The sequence below is a fragment of the Propithecus coquereli genome, unplaced genomic scaffold (assembly GCF_000956105.1).
Source record: "Propithecus coquereli isolate 6110/MARCELLA unplaced genomic scaffold, Pcoq_1.0 Scaffold86, whole genome shotgun sequence".
NCBI classification, from domain to species: Eukaryota; Metazoa; Chordata; class Mammalia; order Primates; family Indriidae; genus Propithecus; species Propithecus coquereli.
In genome coordinates, this window is record NW_012154840.1 from 3,456,483 (window position 1) to 3,479,466 (window position 22,984).

Below are 22,984 nucleotides of genomic sequence, written 5' to 3' on the forward strand. Positions count from 1 at the left end.
TTTTTTTTTAGTAGAGATGGAGTCTTGCTCTTGAACTCCTGACCTTGAGCAATCCACCCACCTAGGCCTGGTCTCGAACTCCTGACCTTGAGCAATCCACCCACCTTGGCCTCCCAGAGTGCTAGGATTGCAGGCATGAGCCACTGCGCCCGGCCTTGTTGTGGTTTTGATTTGCCTTTACCTGATGACTAGTGATGTTCTGCATCTTTTTATGTGTTTATTAGCCATTTGTAAATCATCTTTTGAGAAATGTCTGTTCCAGTCCGTAGCCCTTCTTTAATTGGGTTGGTTTTTTAACACTGTTCTTTATTGGTAAATAATTCTAAAGGTTTTGAGGATGCTTTCTTCTGCCTTTTCTTGGTATGTTAGTGAAATATGAAATGGATAAATTAAACAACTTTATACTGTTTACCTGTAATTATTTAAATTTTCTAGAGTAATTCTGAAGAAGAAGAAGAAAAAGAAGAGGAGGAGGAGGAGGAAGAGGAGGAAGAAGATGAAAATGATGATTCCAAGTCTCCTGGAAAAGGCAGAAAAAAAATTCGAAAGATTCTTAAAGATGACAAACTAAGAACAGAAACACAAAATGCTCTTAAGGAAGAGGAAGAGAGGCGAAAACGTATTGCTGAGAGGGAGCGTGAACGAGAAAAATTGAGAGAGGTAACCAGATTATTTCTATTATTTTTAAAATCTGAGATATAACTTTCATAGATATATTTCAGTATTGCAGGAGTAGAGCGCAGATTTCTAGTTATAGTTGCGCTTTCCTATTGGCAGTATTCTATGCAACTTGAAAACCCTTGTTTAGGCTATATTAATTTAATTAAGTACATGGAAAGATTTGAGATCCTTTCGTCACCAAAATGATTGTGGTGTGTTTGGCGTAGAAAAGTGTTTCAAAATTATTTCTTAAATCCTTAAAGGATTTCAGTTATTTAATGAACTTTACATTATAAAAAGCTTTAAATAACAGGTGGAAAGAATAGTATAATAAACTTCCCTGTATCTGTTAACCTAACTTCAACAGTTGCTAACATAGGGCTAGTTTTGTTTCATCTATTCCCTTACCTTCAGACTATTTTGAAAGAAATCCGAAAAATCATATTCGTCTATAAATAGTTGAGAATGTATTGTTAGGAGATAAGGACCTTTTAAACATTACTACAGTACTATTATTACAAATAATTCCCTTATTTCCTCAGAAACATTCTGAGGAATGTTTCTTAAAACAGTTGGCGTGAATCAGGATTCTAACAAGGTCCAGGTACATATTCTGTTGCGTTTGGATGCTATATCTGTTATCCATTTTAATCTATAGTTTTCCTTTTGTTCTTTCTGTTTTTTCTCCCATTCTTACAGTTCATTTGTTTTAGAAACCAGATTATTTGTGTAGAATTTCCTGTACTCGGAGTTTTGCTGTTTATATCCCTGTGATGTAGTTTCATTGGTGCCTGTATTTCCTGAAAACTGGTGGTAGGATCTAGAGGCCTGATCAGACTTAGATTGATTCAGTCTCACTAAGGGTACTTTAAGTCTGGTTGTCTCTTTTTTTGTGGTTTAACTGCTTCAACTTTGTTCCACTTTTTCAGAATTATTTTGGGTGTTCTCAGTTCTTTGTGTTTCCATATAAATTTTAGTATTATGTTTTTGAGTTTTACAGAAGTCCTTGTGGAACTTTTATTGGGATTGTGTTGGATCTTTAGGTTGGTTGATCAGAAGTGATATCTTAACAATGTTTTCTCTTCTGTTGCATGAATATAGTGTACCTCTCTATTTAGATCTCCTTTCATTTTTCTTTGCAATGTTTTGTAGTTTTCATTGTATAGGTCTAGTACATATTTTGTTAAATTTATCACTTTGTTTGATGTTACTGGAAATGCAATTTCAAGTAATTTTGGCATAATGACCTTGTGTCCTAAGACCTTGCTAAATTTACTTAATAGTTCTAATAGTGTTTTTGGTAAATTCTTTAGGATGTTTACATGTACATTCATGTTGTATGTAAAGAAAAATCATTTTGCTGATTACTTTGTAGTCTATCATTTACTTCTGTTTTTAAATTATAAATAGATGCTGAATTTCTTCAAATACTTTTTAATGCATCTATTGGAGTGACCTAGAAAATCAGTCTTGCATTCCTAGAATAAATCTTGTTTGATTATGGTATATTAGTCCTTTTATATATTGTTGTTTTACATTTGCTAATATTTCAATAGGATTTTTACCTCAGTGTTAAGTAGGAAGGCTAGATTTCTTTTCTTTCTTTCTTTCTTTTTTTTTCCTTTTCTTTTCTGCCTTGCCACTGTTCTTCCTCAGGAAGGCTAGATTTCTTTTTCTTCTAATGCCATTGTCTGCTTTTGGTATCAGAATAATACTGTTTTCATATAAAGTGAATAGGAAGTCTTCCCATCTCCTTTGTCATCTTTTTATTTATTTATTTTTATTTTCATAGATTTAGAGGGTATAGGTATAGTTTTGTTACATGGATATAGTGCATAGTTGTAAAGTCTGGACTTACAGTGTAACCATTATCTGAAGAGTACACATTGTACCTATTAAGTAATTTTTTTCTCCTTTGTCTTCTTAAAGAATATTTGTAAGATAAAAATTATATTTTTGATAGAGTGCTCCAGTGAAGCAATGGGCCTGGGGTTTTCGTTTTTTTAAAAAATAGATTCTATTTCTGTAATACATGTAGGACTGTTTTGATCTTTTCTTTCTTAGGTCTGTTTTGCTAAATTTTGTCTTTAACACATTAACTGCTATGTGAGTTGTATTTAACTCATGCTAGTTTTGAGTCCAGGGCCTCACGAAGCATATGTAACTCACACGTCTCTTCACCTTGGGAGCCGTGTGTGAACTACTTTTCAAGTTGCATATAACTCACACACAAGAAACAATAAAAAATAACAAATTTTTCATTAAATTAGAAAGGATCGTTTTGTTTTCGAAATTTTTATTCTTATTGTCATAATAAAACACTATGGCCCAAAGGAAAAAAATTAGTTTCCTAGTGTGGCAGTGTGTCAAGGAATCTGTCTATCATTTAAGTAGTCAAATTTATTCATATAAATTTGTTTATAATAGTCCCTCATTATCCTTTGTTTGTAGGCTCTGCCATGATGTCCCATCTTTCATTTCTGCTTTATGTAATTTGTATATCTTTTTTTCTTGATAAGTGTGTTTAGAGGTTTAGCAATTTTACTATCTTTTCAAAAATACCAGCTTTGGGTTTCACCGATATTCTCTGTTGTTTGATCTTTCTATTTCATTGATTTCCATTCTTGTTTTGTTTATGTTCATCCTTCTTTGCGTTTAATTTGCTCTTCTTTTTCTAGCTACTGAAAGTGGATTTTGGATCTTCCTTCTTTAATATATACATTTAAAGGTGTAAAATTTGCGACTGTACATACCGCTTAAACACTACATCTTACACCTTTTAGTATTTTGTGTTCGTTTTTACTGTGTTCATAATCTTTTTTTAATTTCCTATTAGCCAGAAGATGGTCTGGCTTGGTGGGTGTTCCATGTTTATATTCCGCTGTTTTTGGGTGAAATATTCTATAAATTTTAATTAGGTTGTGTTGTTGGTTGATTATATTCAGTTCTTCTATGTTTTTAATGGTATTCTGTCTAATTAGGAGAGTGTTGAGGTCTCCAACTATAATTGTTGATGTATTTCTTTCTCCTTGCAGTTCTTACAGGTTTTGCTTCGTGTGTTTTGAAGTTCTTTTGTTAGGTACATGTACATTTGGGATTGTTACGTCTTTCTGGTGAATTCGTCCATTAACAACATGTAATGTCTTTCTGTGCGTCTGGTAATTTTCCTTTATCTGAAGTCTACTTCATATGATAATAATGTAGCCACACCATATTTCTTTTCCAACATCTTATGAAAAGTTTCAAACATGCAGCAAGATTATAAGAATTTCAGTGATTTACCATGAAATCACTTTCTAGATTTTTCCATTAATATTTTACTATATTTGCTTTATTACATTCCTATTTTTCTACCAATTTCTGTACATCAGTACATTTTTTATGCATTTCAAAGTAAATTGCAGACATTTCATTTAACCCAAATGCTTTAGCATGAATATCATTAGCTGGAGTTTAATATTTCTTTACATGTTTTCCATTTTATGTAAAATTTACTTCCAGTGAAATGCACAAATCTTAAGTGTATACATTTGTTTTTGAATAATACATGTATATCTTTTCTCATCTTTTTCTCCAGTACTTTTATTTTTTCCCCAATTTTATTATGAAAATTTGTAAATATACAGAAAGAACTGTAATAATGAACACTAATGTACCTACCACCTGGCTTCTTCATTTCTTAACATTTTTCTGTGTTTGCTTTATTATATATCTGTTTTATCTATTCATGAACTATTTTATTCATCTCTGCTCTAATCTGTATTTTTTCCTTCTGTTCTCTAGCTAGGGTTTAGTTTGGGTTTCTCACATCACTTTATCATGGTGAATTATCTTTTTGATGTGATGTTGAATTCAGTTTGCTTGTATTTTGTTGAGGATTTTTGTATCTGTATTCATAAGGGGTATCAATCTGTAGTTTTATTTGTTGTGTCCTTTCGTGGCTTTGGTATCAAGGTGATACTGGCTTCATTGAATGGGTTAGGGAGGATTCCCTCCTTCTCAGTGTTATGGCATAATTTCTGTAGGATAGGTTCTACTACTTCTTTGTAGGTCTGGTAGAATTTTGCTGTGAATCCAGTAGAATTTGGCTGTGAATCCGTCTGGTCTGGGGTTTTTATTTTGTTGGGAAATTTTTCATTGCTGCTTCATTCTCACTTCCAGTTATTGGTCTGTTCAAGATTTCAATTTCTTCCTAATTTGAATCTTAGGAGATTTTGTATTTCCAGGAATTTATCCATTTCCTCTATGTTTTCTAGTTGAAGTGTGTAAAGATTTTTATAGTATTTATGGATGATATTTTCTATTTCTGTGATATCAGTTGTGATATCTCCTTTTTCATTTCTGATTGAGCCTATTTGGATCCTTTCTTTTCAATTTCTGGTCAAACTAGCTAGAGGTCTGATTTTATTTATCTTTTCAAAGAACCAACTTTTTGTTTCATTGATCCTTTGTATTATTTTTTTGTTTTCCATTTTATTTAGTTCTGCTCTGAGCTTTGTTATTTGATTTTTTGTTGTTGTTGTTTTCTTGAGACAGGGCCTTGGCTTTATCCCCCAGAGTAGAGTGCAGTGGCGTCATCATAGCTCTCTATAACCTCAAACTCCTGGGCTCTTGTGATCCTCCTGCCTCAGCCTCCTGTGTAGCTAGGACTACAGGCACGTGCCACCACAGCAGCTGATTTTTCTAATTTTGTAGAGAAGCGGTCTTGTTCTTGATCAGGGTCGTCTTGAACTCATGGCCTCAAGTGATCCTCCCACCTTGGCCTCCCAAAGAGCTAGGGTTACAGGCATGAGCCACAATTCTGGCATGTTATTTCTTTTCTCCCACTAGCTTTGGGTTTGGTTTGCTGTTCTTTTACTAGTTCCTTGAGATGTGACATTAGGGTGTTAATTTTTTATCTTTCTGTCTTCTTTATGTAGGCATTTAAGGCTATGAATTTTCCCCTTGTGACTGCTTTTACTGTATCCTGTAGATTCTGATAGCTTGCATCATCTTTGTTGTTGAGTTTGAGCAATCTTTTGATTTCCATCTTAATTTCATCATTGACCCAAGGATTGTTCAGCAGGTTAATTTCCATGACTTTGTGTAGATCTGAGTGTTTCTCTTGGAATTGATTTCTAGTTATATTCCACTGTGGTCTGAGAAGATACATGGCGTAATTTCAGTTTTTTTGAATTTGCTGAGACATGTTTTGTCACCTAAGATATGATCAGTCTTGGAAAATTTCCCATGTGCTGATGAGAAGAATGTATATTCAGCAGATTTTGGGGAGAATGTTATATAAATGTCTGTTAGGTCCATCTGTTGTAGAGTCCCATTTAGGTCCAGTGTTTCTGGATTGATTTTATGCTTCGACGATCCATCTGTCCAGTTCTGTCAGTGGGGTATTGGAGTCCCTGGAAATTATGATGCTACTGTTTATCTCTTTGCTTAGATGTAGTAGAATTTGCTTTATGAATCTGGGAGCTCCTGCGTTATTTGCATATATATTTAGGATTGTTATATTTACTTGTTACATTACTTCCTTTACCATTATAATGACCATCCCTTTTCTTTTTTTACCATTGCTTATTTAAAGTCTCTTTTATCTGATAGGAGAATGGCTGCACCTGCTCGCTTTTGTTTTGTATTTGCATGGAATATTTTTTTCCATCCCTTCACCTTGATTCTCTGCAAGTCCTTTTGGGTTAGATGTGTTTTGTGGATACAGCAGATACTTTGGTTGTGTTTTTCACTCATTCAGCCAGTCTATGTCTTTTAACTAGGGCTTTCAGAGTGTTCACGTTGAGTGTTAGTATTAGTATTCATATGTAGGCTACTGTTCTCTTCATTATGTTGGGTGGTACCTTATTGTTTTGTTTTCCCTCTTGTGCTGTTGTCTTTTAAGATCTGTGAGCTTTAATTTTTGGTTGTTTTTACACTGATGGGTATCTATTATGCTGTTCCATGCATAATGCAGTTCTGAATATTTCCTGTCGGGCACTCTGGTACTGACAAATTTCCTCAGTGTTTGTATGTCTAGAAAAGTCTTTATTTCTCCATCATTTAGGCAACTTATTTTTGCAGGATACAGAATTTTTGGGTGGCAGTTGTTCTGTTTATGATCACTAAAAATGGGGCCCTAATCCCTTCTGGCTCATAAGGTCTCAGCTGAGAAGTCTGCTCGTTAGCCTGATGGGTGTTCTCTTGTAGGTTATTTGTTGCTTTCGTCTTGCTGCTTGTAGAATTTTCTCCTTTGTTTGACTTTGGCCAAGTTGATGACCACGTGTCTTGGGGATGTCCTATTTGATACGATTCTTCTCAGTATTTGAAGACTGTCTTGTGTCTGGATATCTGCCTCTCTGACAATACCAGGGAAATTTTCCTCAATAATTCCCTCAAATAGATTTTCCATGAATTTTGCTTTTTCTTGTTCTCCCTTAGGGATACCTATAATTCATATGTTATTTCATTTGACATAGTCCCATATTTCTCTGAGTGATTGTTCATTATTTTTTTATTTTCTTTTCTGTATCTTTGACTGACAGTTCACGAGCCTTGTCTTCAAGCTCTGAGATTCTTTCTTCTCCTTGGTTTAGCCTGTTGTTGAAGCTTTCTGCTGTATTTTGAAATTCTCCAAATGACTCTTTTATTTCTTTAAGTTCTTTTAGATTCTTTCTTATGTTATATAGCTCTCTGGTGACTTTCTCATTATTTTCATTGATATCCTGAAATATTTTTTTGGCTTCTTCATGTTGGTTTTAGACTTTTTCACTTCCATTCATCTTATTTATCATTCATATTCTCAGTTCTATTTGTGACATTTAAACAATTTCCTTTTGGTTGGAGTCCATTGCTGTGGATCCATTGTGATCCCTTGGTGGTGTCAAACTGTATTGTTTTTCATGTTACCAGAGTTCTTTTTCTGGTTTCTTCTCATCTGAAGCCTCTTCTCCCAGCTCAGGGCTGATAGGTTTGCAATGAACCTGTTCTCCTTTGCTGGGAAGTCTCCTACTTAGAAGAAGGAGAGGTCCCCAGATAGTGCTTTTGTGTCTTACTGTGGACGATTAACCTGGCAGGGGAGGGATGGGCACACTGAGAGCCTGTAATGCAGCTGTTTGTTTTTGTCCTGTCCCCTGTGATTATCACAGTTCAAGTCACTTCTGGATGAGCTTTGTGCGGTGTGGTGGCTTGTCCACCAGGCCACTGTTGGAAGCTCGACTTGGGGGCTGGGCAAGTCCTTCTCCATTGAGTCTGGTGTTGCTGGGGATTTCTCTGCCTGGGTCTTTCCATCGATGTGACAGTGGCAGCTGGGCGAGGCTATCAAGGCAGTGATCGTGGGTGTCCGGGCTGTAGACGTTTGTTTGAACTGGATCCAGGTGCAATGGCGGCTCGAGGCCAGCAGGGCCATGACTGAGTGTTGGACCACAATGCAGTGGCAAGTGGGAGCCTTGAGGGCAGGGTCATGGGGCTGGATAGCAGCAGGGAGATTTGGAGCTGGGTCTAGGGGCCTAGTGGCAGCGCTGGAGCCTCAGGGGTGGAGCCACAGTGCCTTCAGCAGTGGAGGAGCCTTGGGCAGAGCTGCAGGGCCTGGCAATAGTGTTAGAGCCTCAGAGGGCAAAGCGGGGGGTGCGGCTGGTGGCCAGGCAGCAAGAGCCAGAGCTGCGTCTTTAAGGCAGGGCTGGAGCTATGTGGGTGAGGCTGTGTGGTTGGATAGCAGCAGGGAACCATGGAGCTAGAGCTGTGTGGGGCTGTTGACATTGTGGCGGGGTGGGGGGTGTGTCTCAGGGTTGGGGCTGCAGTTGGGGCTGCAACCAAGGCTGTCAGGGATTTCCCCCTGCCCATGTACCGCAGAGGCACTCCCTGCAGGTATTCTCGGGTGGCATCTGTGATGCTTTTGCTGCTCAAATCCCCTTCCAGTCTTGCAGAATGAGTTGCCCTGTCACCTTCTCTTTCACTTTGACTGTGCCCCTGCTTCTCTGGTGTTTTAAAATGCTCTTTCCAAGAAGGCCCGTCCGTATGTGGGCATCCACCTGCAATTTTTCCTCTACTTGAGAGAGGCAAGCGTGTTGCTTCTTGTCTGCCATCTTGCCCCTCCCTCTCTATTTCTTGTATTAAAGTAGTATTTTATATTGGTTAAGAGCATTGACTGTGGACGCCAGCTTTCTGGGTATAATCTTAGTGTTACAATACTTAATAGTTGTATGATCTTGTGCAAGTTGCTTAACTTCTCTATCCCTCAGGTTTTTTCAGCTGCAAAATAGTAATACTTATACCTACCTTATACAGTTATGGAGTATAATATGTAATAGATGGAAATTAGGATAAGACAGCAAAAAATATATAGACATACACATACTTGTGGCCATGTATGCATGTCTCATTCAGTTTTATTTTAAACAAGGAACTGTCCATAATGGTTTTCCTTTTGTAATTAGAAGGTATTTTACATTTCTGTCATGATTTTTGAGCCTGTGGTTCTGAAACCAGTGTTTCCAAATGTTTTTTCCTTTTCACAACATTCACAGTGTTTTTCAGTAGGAGTTATGTTGACATCTGAAGTGGGAGAGTTCTTGTTTGAGACTGTCTTTCACATTATATTACGTTTTATATTTACCTTCCCTTCCTCCTACCTTAAATACCAAATGTCACCAATTGTGACAACGATAGATGATCTTGTACATTTTCAGTTGTCCTCTAGAAGAGTAGAACTATCCCTGGTTGGGAGCCACATATCTATTCAAATTTTAATGGTGGTCGCACAGAGTAGTTTTTAGCACTTCTTTTTTCACAACTCTACCTAACACATATGTGTTGAGATATCCAGGGTGAAAATCATTGAGCTAAATTACTGGCGTTAGCACAGTGATTTAAAGTCCTATGAGGTTTTTGATTTTCATTTCGATGTAAACCTGGGCTCTATCCTGGCTTTACTGAACCAATGTATTGGGTGTGTGGTGTGGTAGTAAATGTGTCTATATTTTGGAAAGTCTCCCTTGGTAAAACTGACCGTTGCTTCAAAGATTTCTATGAACTTAACTATCAACAACTCCCTCTCTTATAGGTGATAGAAATTGAAGATGCTTCACCCACCAAATGTCCAATAACAACCAAGTTGGTTTTGGATGAAGACGAAGAAACCAAAGAACCTTTAGTGCAGGTTCATAGAAATATGGTTATCAAATTGAAACCCCATCAAGTAGATGGTAAGAAACTGTTAGATGATCGATAATTTTTAGTTAAATTCTACCTGCAGTTGGGTATGAGGCAGAACGTCTGCTCATATTCTGCTAGGCACTGGAGGTACATTGGTGAGCAAAAATACACAATCCCCCTGCCCTTGTGAAACTTATAAACAAATGAGGAAAAACAAAATGGGCTGATTTCCAAACATAATGAGTGTTATAAAAGGGGAAGGAAGTGCTATTTACAAATTGGTATATATTACAGGTTGATTTCACCTAGTCTGTAGTAGTTGGCTAAGGGCAGGCAGGGGGTAGGAAGAAGTACAAGTTAGCTAAAAGCCTTCTTTAGGAAATGCTCTTTCTACATTTTTAAGTGTTATTAAATAATATTCCTACATTGATATTAGAAAGACACCAAACTATCCCTACCCTCTGCTTTGCTAGAGTAGAATCACTAAGTCAGTTTTGAGTGTTTATGTGAATTAATTCATAAGGGAAGTTCTATAGTTCCTACTTCTTAGGTGGCCAGCCCCCTTTCTGGCTCAGTCTTAGTATTGAATAAATGGAGAAATGATAAATTATCTTCTAGGTTTTTTTTCCTGATTGATTCAATAAACTTGAAGATATATTTGATAGGAAGCTGATTCCCTCTTCAGATAAAGTTTCTATTTTAGAGTATTCTTATATCTCTTTGACCCATGCCAGGGAATAGAGAATGTCTGCTTTGACAGCTTAGATAAGATGAATGAAGGCAAGTCACCCTGTTGTGTGTTTGTGTTTATTTATTTCTAGTTTACCTTAGCGGAAAAATCATCGCATTTACATTTAAGACATTTTTTAGTTCTGTGTTTTTAAACACTATTTCTTAGTAGTTTTGGTTGTTTGTGATATATTTATAAAGGAAGGTTTTTAACTTGGACCTTTAAATTTAATGAAGCTGTCATTTTTAGGTGTTCAGTTTATGTGGGATTGCTGCTGTGAGTCTGTGAAGAAAACAAAGAAATCTCCAGGTTCAGGATGCATTCTTGCTCACTGCATGGGCCTTGGTAAGACTTTACAGGTAAGTACTAAAGAATATGAAGGTATCCTGTTTTTCTGCATATATTGATATATATTGGATTCTACTGTGTTTTAGGCACAGTTGTAGGAGCTAAAGATAAAGCATTGAACAAGAATAACAAGATCTCTCTTCAAGAAGCTTATATTATAGTAGAGGAGAGAGCTGCTAATCAAATAAAGTACGAAATATGTACTTTCAGAAAATAAGTGTTAAGGGAAGATACTGAGTTAGGGAAGGCATCTTGTAGGAGGTGATGTTTGAGTAGAGATCTTAATGAAGTGAGGCAGTGGGGGTTACAGGTAAGACCAATAAAAACTGCAAAGACTGAGGTGGGAAATTAACTTTATAACTTTTAACTGTCTATGATGGTACAGGAATGAGACAATAAAAATTTTTTCACTGTTAAAATTGTATTTCTAAATGGCCAGAGTTGTACCAGAAATGTTAGATTAGTGAGTACATATGTAGTTTTAAACCATAAGATAATTATCATAGATTCAGTGAGTCAGAACATGTTCAAATGGAAAAGTTCTGTATAACACAATTCTCTTCTAAATGGGTGGTGGTATTTTCTGAAAGGCTGTAGGGACAGTCTCTGGAGACCAGGAACTTAGTAGCTATTGTAGTGCGGTGACATATCATTCATGTTGATCTTAGAATCATGGAGATTTTAGCATTGGAAGGGCATTATATATCATCTAGTGAAACTTTCTCATTTTACTATGGTATCTCTTTCCCTATAATTTGCCTCGTTTGGAAATTACGACTTTTTGGTTGGTTTTTTATTGTTTAAAGCAAAACAAACCTATTAAGATGTAAGGCTGCTTGGTTTATTAGTTTTTTTGGATATTGAAATGAAGATGGCAACTTAATCTTTTTTTTGTAGGTGGTAAGTTTTCTTCATACAGTTCTTTTGTGTGACAAATTGGATTTCAGCACAGCTTTAGTGGTTTGTCCTCTTAATACTGCTTTGAACTGGATGAATGAATTTGAGAAGTGGCAAGAGGGATTAAAAGATGATGAGAAGCTTGAGGTATCATATTTTAAATGTTTTCTGTTAAAATAATCGTATGGAATTGATATAGTAAGAAAGATTTTTAATTACCAATAATGTGTATTTCAATGGGAATATTTAGTACTCATACATTTTTAATAGCTACTTTTAAAAATCCTTATTTTCCCACCAAGGTCTCTGAATTAGCAACTGTGAAACGTCCACAGGAGAGAAGCTACATGCTGCAGAGGTGGCAAGAAGATGGTGGTGTTATGATCATAGGCTATGAGATGTACAGAAATCTTGCTCAAGGAAGGAATGTGAAGAGTCGGAAACTTAAAGAAATATTTAACAAAGCTTTGGTTGATCCCGGTAAGGTATTAACAGGCACTGACATAAAGAAGTAAATTGAATTAAAAACGTGTTTATATTTTATTTAACAAATACTAATTCGGCAACTACTGAGTAGCTGGTCTTTATTTTGTTTATCCTTCAGGTTTTTGCCTTTTTAAAATTTTTAGTATTTCAGTGAGATAAAATCACTTTTAATGTTGCCAGCTGTTCAGAATTTATTTACTGAGTCTAGAAGTGTTTGGGGTTTTTAGGGGATACCTTGTAAACAATTAAAAATGCATCAGATGCCCGTGTCATAATTGAAGATTCTTCCAACTTTGTAAATATTAGGTGGTAAGAGGTCTGTCCATACTCTGAAAACAATTCTTAAGTCTCTTTCCAACTTCATGTCATTAGAAGAATTGCTGCTTGCTTCTCTTGTCCTTTTAAGGGCCATCATTATGGTTAATATTTGCAATACTGTCAATTCGTACATGACAGTAATCTGATGTGAAAGCCAAATATTTCATTCTTATTTGCCACTTGGAAAAGCAACAAGTTGCACTATCTATAAAACTAAAATTATTTTTTTTAATTTAAGATTATTGTGTGCACAAATTTTTTCTTCAAATGTTATCTTGTCATATATTACTTCAAGACATTATTGAGGCTTTATACCAAAGTAACTTTTTGCTATTGTAAAGTTAAGGCCGAAAAATAAGTTTATCTTTTTCTTATGATTAAAGTAGGTATCTAAAAACCCTGTGGTTGGTTTATTGTTGGAGAGCTATAAGCTAGTGACTAACATCATTGCAGCAGAGTTTTTATAAGGTTTCCTTGGAACAACTGAAAGTAATTTCAGGTGCTTAGTGTGCTTATTTTTTCATGAGAAAATGAAGAAAAAAAGAAATTAAAACTCTTAACATGAAGGGTACCTTTATCATTTATCATTTAGTGACATTTTAGAAAATGTTTTATTTTGGAATAATTTTCTTTCTTCTTCTCTTTTGTTCTCTTTTCCCTTTTCTTTTCTCTTCTTTTCCCTCTTCTTTTCTTTTCTTTTGTTTTGTCTTGCTCTGTCACCCTGGGTAGAGTGTAGTGGTGTCATCATAGCTCACTGCAACCTCAAACTCCTAGGCCCAAGTGATCCTCCTGCCTCAGCCTCCCAAGTAGCTGGGAATACAGGCGCACACCACCACATTCGGCTAATTTTTTTTTATTTTTGGTAGAGACAGAGTCTCGCTGTTGCTCAGGCTGGTCTGAAACTCCTGAGCTCAAGCGATCCTCCCACCTCAGCCTCCCAAAGTGCTAGGATTACAGGCATGAGCCACTGAGCCCGATCAGTTCCCTCATTGTTAACATCTTACATTGCCATGGTAGATTTGTCAAAACTAAGAAATTGACACGTTATTAACTAAACTCCACACTTTATCTGGATTTCACCAGTTTTTCCATCCAGAGTACCATGGGGTTGCATTTACCTGTCACATCTGCAGTGTCTTCTGGTATGTGACTGTTTCTCTCTCTTTACTTTTCATTATCTCATCTGTCTTGAGGAGTACTGTTGAGGTAGATATCCTGTAGAGTGTTCACTAATTTGAATTTATAGTTTTTCTTGTGATTAGAATGATGTTATAGGTTTTGAAAGAATATACCAGAGGTGAAGTATCCTTTTTGTCACATATCAGGGAGTACATGATATCCACATGTCATCACGGGTGATGTTAACTTTCATCACTTGGTTAAGGTAGTGTTTGCCAGGTTTCTTTCCTATACAGTTGCTATTTTTACCTGTCCCTGTTCTGTTCATTGGAAGCCAGTCACTAAATCGGGCCTACTCTAATGGGAGGAGGGCAGAAATTAAGCTCCATCTCCTAAAGTGGGCAGTATCTTCACATAATATTTGGATTTTTTCTTTAAGAAAGATGTATCCTTCTTACCCATTTATCCAGTCATTGATTTATATCAATATAGACTCATCTATTTTTAGTTTATATATTAGACTATAATACTGTGTTATTTATTTTATTCCTCAAATTATTTCACTTTGGCCATAGGGAGCTCTTTTTAGTTTAGTTCCTGTGTCCTTTTGATATGCCCCCCATCGTTTTGGGTTTTGAGCACTTCATTACTTTCTGGTACTACAAGATGCTCCAGGTTCATGTTATATTTTCCTGGCCCCAGAATCAGCCATTTCTCTAAGATGCCGTGGTTCTTTTTATAGAAAATGGCATTTACAAACCATGATCTGGACACTGGGTGTGTTTGTTGTTACTGAAGTGTCATTGCTACTAGGTCCTCTCAGTAGACAGATGATATGTGTATATGTATTAATCCACATATCTGTGTGTGTATGTGTATATGTATACGTTAAATATGATTTCATAATGGTGTCTTCAACTCTAATCCAGTACCACAGGGTTCATTTAGCCTTCTTTTTTTAATTAATCTGTAACTTGCCATTCCAACAATGAGAATCATGGCTCCCGCCATCCACCATCCATTTACTTATCTGTTCCTCCTCATTATTCATGTAAAGTAGTTTCAGAATTGTCAGTACATACCTATGTGAGAAACAAATTTACCAACTAGAATACAGCAGTGTTTTTGTATGATTGCTTTTATCAGTGGATTTATAATTTCTAGTTAAAATATCATTTTCCAAAGTTATATAGGTCAGTTCCTATTAATATATTTTATTGTTTACATGTATTAAGTTTATTGTTTTCAATGCAGCATTTAGTGGGTTTTGACAAATGAATAGTAATCTTTTTATAACCTCATTACTATAATTGGATTTTTTGTTTCATAAAATAACTGGTTTAATTATTAATACTTTAATTCATTTTAATCATTCTAAGCATTTATTGTTCATAGTGGTAAACTGTTAGTCTACAGTTTCCCACATACAATTTAATGGTTAAGAGTTTTTAAAAATTGTGGTGAAATGCATATAACATAAAATTCACTGTTTAACCTTTTTAAAGTGTACAATTCAGCGACATTTAGTATATTCACAGTGTCGCGTAACCATCACAACTATTCCATTGAATTCTGAAACATTTCCATAACCTTGAAAAGAAGTCCTGTATGTATAAGTAAGTCTCTCTAAATGGTTATTCCCCCCATCCTGTGGTAACTAGTAACCTATTTTCTGTCCCTATGGACTGGCCTATTCTGAATGTTAGTTAAAATATTTCTGGATATTTCATAAAGACAGAATCATACAATATCTGTCTTCTCTCACTTAGCTTAATGTTTTCAAGGTTGATCCACATTGTAGCATGTATGAGTACCTCATTTCCTTTTCACCACCAAATAATATTCCCTTGTGTGGATAATATCCGCATTTTGTTTATCTGTTCATCAGTTGATGGACATTTGGGTAGATTCCACTTTTGTTTGGCTGTTGTCAATAATACTGCTGTGAACATTTATGTACAAGTTTTATTTGGGCATCTGTTTTTTGGTTCTTTTACGTATATACTTAGGAGTGGAATTGCTGGGTCACATGGTAACTCCACGTTTAACCTTTTGATGAAATGCCAGTTTTCTACACTGGCTGCACCATTTGATCTTCTTACTAGCAGTGTATGAAGGTTCACATTTCTCCACATCTATGCCAACACTTGTTATTATCACCATCCTAGTATGTGTGAAGTAGTATCTCATTGTGGTTTTGATTTATGTTTCCCTAATTTCTAATGGTGTCAAGCATTTTTCATGTGCTTGTTGGCTATGTGTTTATCTTCTATTATTTATTATTTCAATAGACTTAGGGAGTGCAAGTGAAGTTTTGTTACATGGATATGTTGTATAGTGGTGAAATCTGGGCTTTTAGTTTACCATCACCTGTATAGTACCCAATAGGTAATTTTTCATCCCTCACCCCTTTCCAAACCTACCCTCTTTTGAGTCTCGAATGTCCATTATTCCACTCTGTATGACTCATTGCTTGGATCCCACTTACAAGTGAGAATATGTAGTACTTGATTTACTGTTCCTGAGTTACTTTACTTAGGATAATGGCCTCTAGTTCTATCCAAGTAGCTGCAAAAGACATGTCATTCTTTTTTATGGCTGAGTAGTATTGCGTGGTGTGTGTGTGTGTGTGTGTGTGTGTGTGTGTGTGTATGTGTGTACACACATTTTCTTTATGTACTCATTAATTGATGGGCACTTAGGTTGATTTCATAGCTTTGTGATTGTGAATTATGCTGCAATAAACATAAGAGTGCAGGTATCAAATCCACAGCTCAGCAGGCAATAGTGGGACCTGCTCCAGTCCCACTGCCCTGACCTGGTGGCTCTCCCTCCAGAGTTTGGCCACGGGCAGCAGGCCATACCAGCTAGGCCAGTCCCAAGCAGTCTGTATTCAAGTGGAGAAGCTGCCCCAGGCCATAAGCCTCCTTATCTAGGACAGAAACCCGCAAGCCTTTCATCCTTCATTTTAGAAACCAAAATCTCCGACACACCCTTCCCTTATTCCTGTAAAGAGAGGGGTGCCCTGCTCAGGTGTGATCCCACGCTACACTCCTCTCAATTCTGACTGTGGGGGCTCCTTTCCCACCTGAGATCAGATTGCAAATCTTCTCCCTATATCCTTGATCAATGCGTTTGGGTTCTGGGTGGACAGGGTCAGGCCAGCGGGCCTATCCTCAGGCCCCTGAATTTAAGTGCTGTGATAGGGAATGGTGGGCTGGTCCCAGACTTCCTGTGGAACACTCAGGTGGTCAGCGGGGTAGTTGCGCTGTGGACCGACTACCGGTATTGGCATGCCCTTCTCTGTGGGGACAGCCAGGCAGACAGCTCTGGAGAAAAGTCAAAAGGTGTGAGGTTTGTGGTCTGACTGCTCCTCAGTCCCATAGCTGCCTACAGCTGCAGTGGCAGAACTTGTCTTTGGGGTGCGTGAGAGTGCCCAGGTTGCCGTCTCCCTCTCTGGGCAGGGCTCCCAGAATGGCTCTGCACTGCAGGTGCCCTGAGTTCTGAAGCCTGTGGAAATCCATGTAAATTTGAGCAGTGCCTATGTGTGATCTCCAGGCGGCTCCCTGTGCCAGTCAGGAGGCTTGTGGGGGCTGAGGAGCTCTCTTCTGTAGCTATAATTGTAAAAGTCTCAGATGGGAGCATGGGCCCCAAGGGTCTCTCACTTATCCCTTCCCTGGGTCCAGGTCTGGTGGCCACTCAAGGCTCTCAGCAAACCCAAGCAGGCAGCCCCGTTTCCCTTCCTTCACCCTGGGTATCTCCTGTTACCTCTATGTTGCATTCAAGTGTTCTTTCCGAAATGATCTATTTCAAGTATGGGTATCTAATTGATACCTTGATTCTTCTCCAAGGAAGAGGTGCACACCAGCTGGCTCTAGTTAGCCATCTTGCCATCCATGTTTATCATCTTTGGAGAAATGTCTCTTCAAGTCTTTTGCCCATTTTGTAATTGGGTTATTTTTATTTTTATTATTGAGTTATAAGAGTTCTTTATGTTATCTGGATACTGTACCTATAACACACACACACACACACACACATACATGCACACACAGTTTGCAAATATTTCCTCCCATTCTGTGAGTTGTCTGTTTACTTTCTTTATATCATACTTTTGTGCACAAATTTTAAAATTCTGATTACGTTTAATTTATCTAATTTTTCTTTTGTTGCTTGTGCATTTAGTGCACATCGAAGAATTCATTGCCTAATCCAAGGTCATAAATTTTTCTACCTGTTTTCTTTTAAAGTATTTTATAGTTTTAGCTTTCACATTTTTGTCTATGGCCCATTTTCAGTTAATTTTTTGGTATGGTGTGAGGTAAGTGTCCAGCTTCATTTTTTCCAATTTGATATCCAGTTGTCCTAGCACCATTTGAAAAGACTATTCTTTCTCCATTGATGGGTCTTGCTACTCTTGTTGAAAACAAATTGACCATAGATGTATATGGTTGTTTCTGGGCTCTCAGTTCTATTCTGTTGGTCTATTAATATATGTCTGTCCTTATGCCAGTGTGACACTGTTTTAATTACTGTGGCCTTGTAGTAAACTTTGAAATCAGGAAGGTGGTGAGTCTTACAGCTTTATTTTTCTTTCTCAAGATATTTTACCATTTGAGGTCCCTTGCAATTTCATATGAATTTGAGAATTGGCTTACGTATTTCCACAAGTAAGCCAGCTGGGATTTGTTAGAGATTGCATTGAATCTGTAGATCAATTTGGGGAGTAGTGCTGACTTAACCATATTAAATATTCCCATCCATGAACATCTTGACAATGTCTTTCCATTTATTTAGGTCTTTAATTCCTTTCAGTAATGTTTGTAGTTTTTTTTTTTTTGTTTGTTTGTTTTTTTGAGACAGAGTCTCACTCTGTTGCCTGGGCTAGAGTGCTGTGGTATCAGCCTAGCTCACAGCAACCTCAAACTCCTGGGCTCAAGCAATCCTCTTGCCTCAGCCTCCCGAGTAGCTGGGACTACAAGCATGCACCACCATGCCTGTCTAATTTTTTTTTCTATATATTTTTAGTTGTCCAGCTAATTTCTTTCTTTTTTCTTTTTTTTTTTTCCAGTAGAGACAGGGTCTCGCTCTTGCTCAGGCTGGTCTCAAACTCCTGACCTCAAACGATCCACCAGCCTCGGCCTCCCAGAGTGCTAGGATTACAGGCGTGAGCCACCACGCCCGGCCATGTTTATAGTTTTTAGTGTACAAGTCTTGCACTTCTTTTCTTAAATTTCTTCATAACTATTTTATTCATTTTGAGTCTATCGTAAATGAAATTGTTTTAATTTCATTTTCAGATTGTTCATTGTAAGTGTATAGAAATACAACAGATTTTTGTATATTGATCTTGTATTTTGCAACATTGCTGAGTCCATTTATAAGTTCTAATATTTTTTGTTTGTGTTGTATATTATTTAGGGTTTTCTGTTAAAAAGATCATGTTATCTGTGAGTGGAGAGCATTTTACTTCTTCCTTTTCAATCCAGATGTATTTAATTTCTTTTTCTTACCTAATCGTGCTTCCTATAACTTTCTGTATAATGTTGAATATGAGTTGAAAGAGCAGTTGTCTTGTTCCTGCTCTCAGGGGAAGCTTTCATTCTTTTACCTTTAAGTATGACGTTTGCTGTGGGTTTCTAATAGATGTCTTTTATTAGGTTGAGTAAGTTCTGCATTGGGTTTTATTTTTTGATTTTTTTTGTTGTTAATTTTTAAAATAAATACTCAGGTTACCCTTGTTAGAACCAAAGCAGGGCTTTGGTCTCTCCATTAGGTTTTATTGGAAGTTCATTGTGAAACTAAGTATATAGGAGGATTGGGGATAGCTGGTCCGCCATATGTGGAAAACTATCTGCACTGCAGCAAGAATCTCGTAATATCCATTATGTGTAACACACTAATAGGAATATTCTTAAAACTGTGATAAGCTTCAGGATGTAGTGGTAGTAATAACTTTTAGATATAATTTTCTTTGCCACCTAAGTCTAAAGTGTCAGGTCTGTTAAGTACTTCTGAATTTATTAGATGGGATCTGTTAAGCATAACACTCAGTTTTCCACTACTGTTTAATTTTTTGCCCAATTTGTCTTCTCTGATTGGGGCAAATTGGTGGTAGTGAAGAATCATATAGATGGCAGCTGAAAATGTGAAGACCTGGGTTTGGGTGTAATGTAGAAGAAAAATCTGAATTGAAGTTCAGGATGGAAGCAAAGTATCGTAACGAGACAAGCAGTTTTGAGTATGAGACTCTTAAAGATGAGGTGATATCATCAACTGGGAAGATAGGCTATTAGGTCAGAAGCCTGAAAAATTGGGAGCATGTATTAAGATTGGAAACAGTGTTTAGAGCTGACCAGAGATGTTAGGTCATAACAATCACCCCAAACCTTAGTGGCTTAAAGTGACAATAAATAATAATTTTTTTATCTCTCCTGGTTCGAGTGGGTCAGGGATTTCGAATAGGCTTACATGGACAGTTCCAAACATTTCATCAACTTTTCTCCCTAATATATTTATGATTTTTGATTTTTAAAAATTCACCAATAGGTGGCAATGTAAGATACTGGAAAAGAACTTATATTTAAATATAATAGTAACAAAACCTTTATTTGGCCTTTCTTCCCTAACCTACCAGTTGTTTTGAGGCATATTTTTCTATTTAATGTACTTACGCTGATCTGGTGACGTTTTCTAATTCACATTAGTGTTTTTAGAGGGATGTTCCAAGATTTTTAGCTTCAGAGGACATAATCAATTTACATGTATACATGTGTGTGTTTGTGTGTGTGCATGTGCTCACATTAATTCAAGGTACTATTTGATGTAAGCAGTAAGACAGATTGATGTAAATTTATAAAATAATGACAGATTTTCCATAGTGTATTGAACCATCTTAAGTTAGCAGATTCTTTCAGTCAAGCTTTAATTTTTGAACGGAAGAAATTTTCTTCAAGCCTTTCTCTAAATCCCTTTTCTTCTGCTCTCCAGAGCTTCACAGCTGCCATTCTCCTTGTAGTTTCTGTAAAATTATTTCTAACTATAGATATTTTCAAACCTACTACCTCATACATATATCATTGTTTGGGAATGAGGTTTTCCAGAAAATATATTTACCAGGTAACTAAAACTTACTCCTTTTTAACATTAACAATTCTTATTTTAAAATTGTTTTAATGTTCAAAAATGTTATATACGTTGCTACCTTAGTTAAATATTAACAATATGAATAGCATCATTTGACTTTTTTATTGACTCAGGGTTATTAACAAGCATATTTACTTTTCTTTTTTCTTTTTACTTCTTGTTCCTCAGATATCCTTACTAAGGATAGGGCTTCTTCTCTCAGCCTCTGTTACCATGCTAACAAATAGGTCTTTTATGTCAAAGAGATTACAAAAATAATGCATATTCTTAAGCAAAGTACAAACAGAAGAAAAAGGTGTATACTGAAAAAGTTTCTTTCTCTTTGCCCCACTGTTGTCTCATATATATTCTTCTATAAATTTTTTGTGCTTACAGAAGCATGTATTTTATATTAGAATGTTTGAGGGATCCTTCAAAGCCACCCTCAGATTCAGTAATTCACAATAAGAGCTCATAGAACTCAGAAAAGCCATTATATTCAAGGTTATGGTTTGTTACAGCAAAAAGATACAAATTAAAATCAGCAACAGGAAAAGGCATATAGAGCAGGGCCAAGGAGAGTTCCAGGTGTGATCTTCCAGGAGAACCATTCAGAGAGTGCTTACTTCTCCCAGCAATGATTTGTTCATGGAGTATTGCCAACCAGGCATGCTCGCCTGAGCCTCAAGAGTTTGGGCTTGGTCACGTAGATATGGTTGACTACCCATGTGGCTGATCTTAGTCTCTAGTTCCTCCAGTGGTCAGATGCCACATGTCCCAAGGCCCCCTACCATAGATATCATATTGTTAGCACAGCCTATCTGGCATGTCCCAAGGCCTCCAGGTAAACAAAGGCACACTTACCAGGCAGGACATTCCAAGAGTCTTAGAGGTACCTTCTGGGATCTGGAGACAAAGTTCAAACCTTTCTTTGGGCAAGGTTAATCCTTTACTGTACATACATACACATATGTATACATAGATAAAATCACCCTATTTGAGGTGGTTTAAAAACAAATGGGATCATAATATAGGTAACTATTCTGCAGCTCTCTTTCTTTTTATTTAATAATATATTTGGCATATCTTTCAAGGTTTGTACATAGAGATATATATCAACATTGATCGCTAATTTTAACTCTGCAAATTGTACCATTATACTGTAGTTTAACCCCTGTTAGCAGACTCCCATGTTTTTTTTCCTATTTCTATGAAAAATGTCCTTTGTATTTTGATAAAGATTGCATTGAATCTGAGGATCACTTTGGGTTATGTGGACATTTTAACAATATTAATTTTTCTACTCCATGAACATAGGATATATTTCCATTTGCATCCTCTTCAATTTCTTTTATTAATATTTTACAGTTTTCATTGTAGAGAACTTTCACCTTCTTGGTTTATTCCTAGATATTTTTGTAGGTGTTGCAAATAGAATTGCTTTTTTGATTTCTTTTTCAGATAATGTAATATTGGCATATTGCTTTGCCTTTACTGAGAAATGTGAAAGGTTTTTCTTTACCTTCTAAGTAATTGACCTAGAAACCAATGATTCTGTATTTTATCAAGATTATTTCCTGCATTTCATGTATTTTTTCAGGTGTTTGATTTCTTTAAAACAACTGAGTTCTCTCTATTAAAAGAGCTAAGACTTTTTGTACAACTATATTGTACATATGGCTATATGGCTTTCCCTATTTGCCTTTGAAATCTTTTAATTATCACTGTAGTTAAATAAATATTGTTCCACAGTTATCTGTAATATTATTTTAATCAGGTGTCTTAAACTCTTTGAGATTTTTGGCAACTTTCCAAAGTCAAATTTTAAATTAAGATCTTTTTTACTTCATAATAACTTTGGGAGTTTCCAGATGTGCCCCTGGAATATTGTAAAATAATATGTTCTTTACTTATAAAATGAAAGATGTTAAACTAATTATCCTTGTTAGGTATGTTAAATTGTTTGGGAAGCTTGTCAAGTAATAAATGATATTGAGCTTTCTTTGAATCATGTGGGTATGTTATTAATGTGTGTTTCAGGAATTATATAAGATTCCTTAGAAATCTGATAGTCCTGGTATAACACTATCAGTCTTAATTCTAGTTATTATCTTCAAATAGTGTATGTTACAGACATAATGAAATTTCTTTGTCAGTTGCATTGTG

At 36.3% G+C, this 22,984-nt stretch overlaps 1 protein-coding gene across 1 annotated transcript in view; it reads left to right on the forward strand.

Moving 5' to 3' along the window:
- ATRX (alpha thalassemia/mental retardation syndrome X-linked) overlaps window positions 1-22,984 on the forward strand; it is a 251,279-nt gene that overhangs the window by 107,331 nt on the left and 120,964 nt on the right. The window contains exons 15-19 of the mRNA XM_012664077.1: window positions 436-660; window positions 9,704-9,845; window positions 10,775-10,884; window positions 11,771-11,917; window positions 12,073-12,250. Coding sequence (XP_012519531.1) covers window positions 436-660; window positions 9,704-9,845; window positions 10,775-10,884; window positions 11,771-11,917; window positions 12,073-12,250 — 802 coding nt within the window. The remainder of the gene's footprint in view (window positions 1-435; window positions 661-9,703; window positions 9,846-10,774; window positions 10,885-11,770; window positions 11,918-12,072; window positions 12,251-22,984) is intronic.